At 52.6% G+C, this 8,596-nt stretch overlaps 1 protein-coding gene across 1 annotated transcript in view; it reads left to right on the top strand.

Moving 5' to 3' along the window:
* Window positions 1-1,724: 1,724 nt before the first annotated feature.
* Window positions 1,725-8,596, top strand: part of JPH3 (junctophilin 3) — a 664,009-nt gene continuing 657,137 nt past the window's right edge. Inside the window, exon 1 of the mRNA XM_085637819.1 lies at window positions 1,725-3,302. Within this exon, the coding sequence (XP_085493945.1) occupies window positions 2,915-3,302 (388 nt within the window). The 5' untranslated portion in view covers window positions 1,725-2,914. The remainder of the gene's footprint in view (window positions 3,303-8,596) is intronic.

The raw sequence follows: 8,596 nt of genomic DNA, 5'->3' as shown, positions 1-8,596 counted from the left end.
GGCTGAAGTGCTGGACAGCTCCAGGGCTTCACCGTGCAAAGTGCTGGACAGCTCCAGGGCAGCACCATGAAAGGGCTGAAGTGCTGGACAGCTCCAGGGCAGCACCATGAAAGGGCTGAAGTGCTGGGCAGCACCATGAAAGGGCTGAAGTGCTGGACAGCTCCAGGGCAGGACTGTGAAAGGGCTGAAGTGCTGGACAGCTCCAGGGCAGCACCATGAATGGGCTGAAGTGCTGGACAGCTCCAGGGCAGCACCATGAATGGGCTGAAGTGCTGGACAGCTCCAGGGCTTCACCGTGCAAAGTGCTGAAGTGCTGGACAGCTCCAGCCCTTTTATGGTGCTGCCCTGGAGCTGTCCAGCACTTCAGCCCTTTTATGGTGCTGCCCTGAAGTGCTGGACAGCTCCAGGGCAGCACCGTACAAGGGCTGAAGTCCTGGACAGCTCCAGGGCTGCACAGTGAAAGCGCTGAAGTGCTGGAAAGCTCCAGGGCAGCACCGTGCAAGGCCTGAAGTCCTGGACAGCTCCAGGGCTTCACCGTGAAAAGAGCTGAAGTGCTGGAAAGATCCAGGGCAGCACCGTGCAAGGGCTGAAGTGCTGGACAGCTCCAGAGCAGCACCGTACAAGGGCTGGAGTGCTGGATAGGTCCAGGGCTTCACCGTGCAAAGTGTTGAAGTGCTGGACAGTTCCAGGGCAGCACCGTGAAAGGGCTGAAGTGGACTGCTCCAGGGCAGCACCATGAAAGGGTTGAAGTGCTTGACAGCTCCAGGGCAGCACCGTACAAGGGCTGAAGTCCTGGACAGCTCCAGGGCTTCACCGTGAAAAGGGCTGAAGTGCTGGAAAGCTCCAGGGCAGCACCGTACAAGGGCTGAAGTGACAAGTCCAGGGTAGCACCGTGAAAGGCCGAAGTGCAGGATAGCTCCAGGGCAGCACCGTGAACAGGACGAAGTGCTGGACAGCCCCAGGAGAGCCTCGTCCACAGGAGGATGTGATGAACAGCCTGTGGAGAGACCCGTGAACAGGATAAGTGCTGGAAAGCACCGGGAAAGTGCCGTGAAAGGGCTGAAGTGCTGGACATCTCCAGGGCAGCACCGTGAAGAGAACGAAGTGCAGGGCAGCCCCGAGAGAACTCCGTGAACAGGACGAAGTGCTTTTCAGGTCAGGAAATACCACCTAGAGCGCCAGGAGAACCACTTCGCAGACCCAGCAAAAGGACGTGAGCAACTGTTGTAAAGCGCTCAGTAAGCCCCTTGCCTGGGCAAAGTACCAGACCGCTCCGGAAGGGTCCGTGAAAGGTCCGTAGTGCTGGACAGCTCTCAGAGTGCCCTCTGAAAGCTTGAAGTGCCGGCCAGACCCAGAAGAACCCAATAAAAGGGCTGAAGTGCTGCCCTGCTCAGTGGAAGCCCTAGGAGCTCCCATGAAAGGGCAGAAGAGACTGGAAGACCCCAGACACCCCTCTGCGTGGTAAAGGACAAGACAGCCCGGAAGAGCCCGGTGAAAGTGCTGAAGGGCTGGACAGCTCCCCGGGTGCCCTAGTCTGTGTCCTGCAGCGGGACCTGCTCTGCTGTTATGGCAGATAAGGTGTGTGTGAGAGAGGAAGGAACGGGAGTGGGGGAGGAGGGAGGGAAAAGGAGGGGAGAGAGCGAGGGAGGAGGGAGCAGAGGCGGGAGGAGTGAGGGAGGAGGAGGGGAAACACACGGAGGCAGAGAGAGAGAGAGAGACTGCATTGCTGATGCAGGAGCCCAGGGTATCGCGTCTCCCCCAGCCCAGTATGCAGGGGCAGAGCGGCTCAGCCCGGGGCCCGGCAGGCTGTGTGCGCAGGGGACCCGTCTGATCTGAGGGTCGCCTCTGTGACCCGCCCCGTCCCAGGCGATTGCTCGAGGAGGAGCCGTGATATTGCACCAAATCTCTGTCGCTCTCTCGCCCACCTTTGGAAGAAGATCTGCCCGGTCTGGGTGGCCTGCCTCCCTCTCTGGATGACCTGCCTGCTCCCGAAGGACCAGCCTCGCCTCCACCCTCCCTCCCACCCCCCGTGGAGCAGCAGCCCCCCCGCCTGATCCCTTTGGATGAGCTGCCCCTCTTTTTGAAAGATCCGCAACCCCTCCCGCGACACCGCTTGGAGGAACTGGTACCCTCCGGAGGTCCATCTTTGTCCCCCACCCCCGGAGGGGGGTTAAGGCCTGGTACACCCCCGCTCCCCCGTACCTTTGGAACAGCAACTGCCCCCGGCACTTTGGAAGAACGGCCAATCCCCTGGCGGCCTTTTGCCCACTCCCCTCGGAGACTCCGACGCCCCCTTTGGGTGGGTGGTGGCCTCACTTGAGGGTTCTGCACACGTGCTTGGGCAAACTACTGACCGCCCCTGGAGGACCGGCTTTTCTACCCTAGGAGTACAATTATCTCCACCCCACCCCCGGCCCTTGGAGGACTGCATCTCCCCTCCCTCCTTTGTGATTTGTTGCCCCCACTCTCAAGGCTCTACTCCCCACCTTAAAGGGGTGTTCTTCCGCACATTATAGGATATGTTGCCCCCTTAGTGGGTTTGCAATCTTGGAGGTTCTTCCTACCTCCCACCCCACAGGATATACACCATATACTTGTATTATTGGAAAGTTCGACCCACCTGGCAGGATCTCCCTTTTTCTGCCCACCCTCCGCCCCGACAAGCTATCCTGCAGACTGCACTGCTCTACCTGGAAGGTCTGCCCTACCTGCCCCAGAGGACCCCCCCCCCCGACTTTCCTCCTACTCAGCCGTGGCTTCTCTTCTCTTCCTGCACCCTGGCCCGTGGAGCCCCGGTTAGCAGCCTCTGAGCCCCGCACCTTGGTATTTCGCAGAACCACCCCCCTTCTCTCGGTGCCTTGCCCGGCCCGCTCCGTTTTGTTGATTTGTGGGATTTTCAGACGGAATTACATGCATGTCCAGTGGGGGCAGGTTTAATTTTGATGATGGAGGCTCGTACTGCGGGGGCTGGGCGGACGGCAAGGCCCACGGGCACGGGGTGTGCACCGGCCCCCGCGGCCAGGGCGAGTACGCGGGCTCCTGGGCGCACGGCTTCGAGACGCTGGGCGTCTACACCTGGCCCAGCGGCTCGTCGTACGCGGGCACGTGGGCGCAGGGCCGGCGCCAGGGCCTGGGACTGGAGACCAAGGGCCGCTGGGCCTACCGAGGCGAGTGGACGCACGGCCTCAAGGGCCGCTACGGCGTGCGAGGCCCGGCCAACGGCGGCCAGGGCGCCCAGTACGGAGGCACCTGGAGCAACGGCCTGCAGGACGGCTACGGCACCGAGACCTACTGCGACGGCGGTGAGTACCTGGCCTAGAACGCCGTGTTGCTGTGTGCGTGGCTACCGGGGTTATGGGATTAGTGGGGTCAAGTACCGGGCCTGCCCCCAGTAAGGGTGCATGACAGTTCAGGGCCCAGAGGCAACCTCGAGTGTGCTTAGAAGCAGGCCTTACTGTGAGTAGTACACTCAGCGGACTGTGTGTATGTGTACCAGAAAACAGGGCCTGGAATCCAACCCTTTGAGTATCAGCCCACAGGCTCGACCATGTGTGCGTGTTTGTGACAGAGACCAGGGCTTCCGGTTCCAGGGTTTTGATGACACGTTCTAGGGGTTGAGTACTGAGCCGTGTCATTATGGCCTGCAGGTTCCAGGTTTGGGACCCTATGTTACTTTGTTTATTTTATTGGAGGGTTTGTGAGGCACTGACCTAGTTCCAAAGGCCAGTGGAGCGTTGTACATAGCAAGAACTAAAGTAGCCGACATGCATACATGTTTACAGTCCGGCCTAATCATAGTGAGTGCGTATAAATAAATACACATGAGCTCAGAGGCAGTGTGGCACAGCGGGCTGAGGGCAGGGGGTCGAAGCACAGGACAGGAAGACGGGGACAAGACAGGCCTGGCTACTTTTCTTGAGTTGGCACCAAGGAAGGAGCAAGTCTTAGCTGCAAATGGAGATTCTTCCAGAGTTGAGCTGTGTGGAGTGAACGTCTTGTGGCTGTGTGGAGTCAAATCCTTGTGGTTTTGTGGAGTCAAAGCCTTGTGGCTGTATGGAGTCCACGGCTTGTGGGTGTTTGGAGTGAAAGCCTTGTGACTTTATGGAGTCAACGCCTTGTGGGTGTTTGGAGTGAAAGCCTTGTGGCTGTGTGGAGTCAACGCCTTGTGGCTGTATTGTGTCAAAGCCTGTGGCGCGAAAGTCTTTTTGAATATTTTGACATTTTCAAAGGCCGTGCAATGTGTTACTAAGTCTAATATTCATACAACATGTGTGTAAATTGCAGGTTCAGGGTCCAGTTTTTATTTTTTTAATACAGTGCTAATGGGTTTTATGCGGTGGGCAGTGACCTGCCTGATGGACGCAGAAGGTAGACCTAATTCCACGATCATGGTGACTTGGACCAGGCCTCTTAATCTGTGAGAGTACTAGGCAAATGGCCCAGTGTGCCAATATTGTACTCTAGGTTTATAGGGTGAGAGAATAGTGCCCAGGTGCCCAGAGGGTATGCACCTACAAGGCGTTGATGACAATCTGTGAGTACAGATGCTGACGTTACAATGGCGGAAGATGGACCATCTGCAACAGTGCCCTGCAAGATGGATTCAGCCTGCACTAGGCACTTACTGCAATGGCGGGGAGTGCTGGTTCCCTCTCTCTTGAGTGAGTTAGAAGAGTTGTTGTGATTGTGTTTGGGGCTCAGTGCCACAGAGTGTGAAGATATGGTCAAGGAGCGGCACACAGGTTGCGAGTACAGTACCTGTGGATGTAAATACAAGTCCCCGGGTTCTTAGAGCACATCAATGGCGGCTGGATCGCTTCTTATTCACCCTATTAAAGAGGAAGGACTTTTGACATCACATGTATATTGATGCATTCAAGGGTGAATTGATGTCTCAGTGTGTGGGTAAAAGGTTCAAGTGCCTGTGTTGGTGACCCAAGGGGCTCACATTGGGTGAGTCCTGATGGTATATGAAGTGTGAATGCACAGATCTGGGACCATGGGCCCAGGGTCAGACTGGCCAATAGGGCAATCAGGCAGTGCCCGATGCGCCGGTCTGACAGATTATTGTGTGGGACAGTGTTTCAGCAGTTGTGGGCTGGCTTTTGGGCCAGGTAGGTCGGTTTACTAAATGGCGGAACTTTTATTTTGGGTCCCGGACCTATTTTTTAACCGTCAACCCTGCATGGGCCTACAAAACAGTTGAAAGTATTGGGTGAAACCGAGGATATGTCTGTATCAGGCCTCTGTCCAGTGGTGGCTGGTATGTACGGAGGGTGGTGAGATGGGTGAGACAACAATAAATAAGTAATAAAATAATTACACTTACCTTCCTCGATTGACGTCCTCCTAGCTTGGTTCTTCTCGAGGTAGGCTCCAACAAGGGACCCAGGAAACTGCAACACGGTACCCAGGAAACTGCAATGCGGGACCCAGTAAACTGCACTAACCAATTCTGGTGCTGCTCTCATGCAGCATGAGGGAAACACCAGGATTGGAGGTAGCTGCCTCATTCGGCACTCCAGAGGACACTGGAGCTCCATGCTTTCTAAAGGCCAGCTATCTTAGTTAGCTGGGTTAGAGAGGTTTAAAATATGCATGTCTGACTGGCCGTCACAAGACGGCCGGCCAAAAGACATGCGCACTTTTATCATAAAGTGCCCTTTTCACCCCTGCTCTCTGCTGCTGCCAGGCAGCAGCGCCCCGCTCCCGTCCTGATGCCCGGGACAGGGTTATTGAAGAACAAAATGGTAACAAATTAACTTTATTACCATTTTATTTTTCATCTCTGGGAGCAATTTAGTTAGTGGGGCGACGCTCCTCCGCCCCTGCCTCTAACGCTATGAGCATCCTGTGTTCTCACACACTAACCCTGTAGATCACAACACCCCTTGCTCTCCCAGTCTGCTATGCTCCATCCAGTATGCATACACCGGTTCCACTCTTGTAGAGAGTAGGAGTGTGCAAAATATGCATGATTTGCATTTGAGAAATGATATGCTATTTTGGCAAAACCGGCATTTGGTGCTATATTTCAGCCCAAAATGCATCCTCGGGTCCATTTTTGGATGGGAGGACACATTCTGCACTTTAAAAAAAAAAGCGCATTAAACACAATCATAGAGACCAACAGCTCCTCACATTCTGTCGTTTACGCTGTTACCGTGTTCTTGCGGTAAACAGTGAGCATCTGCGTAATTACACTACGCAGCATAAAAGCGCAGTTTGGGGAATTTTGCTTAACAAGAGTGATAAGAAATTACCAAAATTATGCATGATTAAGCCAACATAACATTTCTGTCTGCTAACCACTCTGAACTCTAGTACCTACATGAAGCTTGACCCTTTTCCTCTGAATAAATAAATAAATACTATGATTTGTAAAGCATGGCTATTCACCTGTGAAGGTCTGTAGGCGCTGTTCTTAGGCAAGGAGTGGTTAAGTAATTTGCGTAGAATCGCAGGATGTTTAGTTGCCGCAGAACTCTAACCCAGATCCCAAGCTCCAAAGTCAGCAGCTCTGGTCGTTACACCACATACAGGTATCATGTTTCTTTCTTAGGGCGACTCAGGGCAGGCTGTGCCCAGATATGCCACGTCAGCTGACTGTGCTCAAACAGAAGCAGGGCGGCCTGTCTGTGCTCAGAGTGTGTCTCGGATGCCTGGCCGGTGTGAGCTTGGCAGAGAGAAGGGAGGAGGCCCCATATGGTAGTTGACATGTTGGCAGGGTCGGACTGGCCTGTAGGGCAATCAGACAGTGCTCAGTAGGCTAGTCTGAGAGATCAGTGTGTGGGCCGGTTTTGTAGAAGTTTGTGGGCCTATTTATGGAAAGGTGGGCTGGTTATTACTATTGATTTCCCTGTTATTACCACAACATTGCCTACCCATGCAGTGTGTCTTTACAAGCTCAAAACTGGCTTAATTTGCAACCTGGGTTATTTCTTTAGCTTTCTGTTTCGCTAATGGGAGCCACTTTTATTTTGGTGCCCAGGCCTATTTTCTGTCCCAATCCGATCCTGCATGTTGGCTTGTCCTTCTAGAGAGTGAAAAGAGCCCTGGCTGTGCTCAGAGGGGCTCGGAGGTACCTTCTTGTGTCCGGAGTGAGTTAGAAATATTTAATCTGAGAGACAGACTCAGTGAAACTTGCGCTTAGATGGATTCATGGACAACTGCTGCAGAAAAACAACATGCAACACAACAGTATGACAAGCAAGACCTATTTTCTCTCCTGTTCTGTGAAGGAGATTGCAGGGAAGAAAGGGTTTGGGACAGGAGGGATGTATATGCCCCTTGAAAGGAGAGTTCACTGGCTCACTCTTCTTTGTCAGTTCCCCCGTATGGTGTTTGGTGCGTTTGCACAACTCCTTGGATCTGGGTGGGGTGTTTCAGAGAGCCTGTCCAACCACCCAGACCAATGCTGGGTAGTGAGTTAGGTGGAACCTGCATGAGCCGGTGAAACATTCTATATGGGTGTTAAGTTTACGCCGCAGCCCTCTGGGGCAATTCACTGTCTGGACTATTAGCAGTTTACACCCTGTAAGAGGATTGGATCATTGACAATTTTCCTCCTGCAATAGGACTACACTATTGAGAACTTACATCTTGTAAACAAGAAGGGAGTCAAATTATTAGGCTATTCAATTTACCCTACTCCAACCTGCTAAACTCTCTTGGGCTGGCTGCTTTGTGGGGCTGTTTCACTTTGTGGGCTCTCCCGGATTGAGGTTAAGAAGCATTTTGTGGGTGTATAGTGTTTTGTTGGGGTTTTGTTGTTTTTCACGTAGGCCAAGTGCTCACACACTGTTCTCCTAACAGACTCAGTTGATTGTTGTATTGCGCTGTGTACGACAAATGCAGCATAATTGACTATGCACTATCTCCTCTGCCTTTACTGTATTATTGGTAAATCACATTTTTAAGATGTATACCACATTTGTTGTAACATATCTAATTTTTCTTGGTATATTGTTATGGTTTAACTAATTTAAACAATAAATAATCATTCATACCATAAAAGCTACTTCAGAGCCTTGGTCTAGTACAACTGATATTGTCTATACCAAAATGGCAACATTAGAGGCCTGAGAAACGAGAAAGACACAGATCCAGTGGACCAAATGTTGGTCTAAAAAGTAAGGTCTTGAGTTTTTTCCTGAAACTGCGGCCATTCTTCTCTTCATGCAGACTGGGAGGTTGTTCCATCCTTGCATTCCTAGGGATGGCAAAGGCCTCCTCTACACACATTTCTTTCTTATATCGGAGGGTCAGCGTCTGCTGTTGGAACCTTATCTCAGGGCTAGCATGGCTAATCTATTCTAAACTTAAAGGAGCCGTTCAGCAGCTGGAAGACCTCCCCGTTGAACTAAACAATGTTTGATCCTGCCAAGAGGTGTTAGCTTATAATTGACCCCAGAAGGCCAGTGTTGAAACCCCTTCTGTTATTTAATGTCCCTGCACAAACCGCTTTCCAGTAATTAGGATCAGATGCTGACTTCGACAAGAGGGATCCTAAGATGTGCTTGAAGATAGCGAGTGATGGCCTTAAAGTTGAAAGTTGGCACATTGAGTCAGCTCAGATGTTTCTGTCTGATAATTG

This window comes from Triturus cristatus, chromosome 12 (genome assembly GCF_964204655.1).
Source record: "Triturus cristatus chromosome 12, aTriCri1.1, whole genome shotgun sequence".
NCBI classification, from domain to species: domain Eukaryota; kingdom Metazoa; phylum Chordata; class Amphibia; order Caudata; family Salamandridae; genus Triturus; species Triturus cristatus.
The sequence above is the reverse complement of the archived record's forward strand: the minus strand, read 5'-3'. Positions and strand labels throughout refer to the sequence as shown.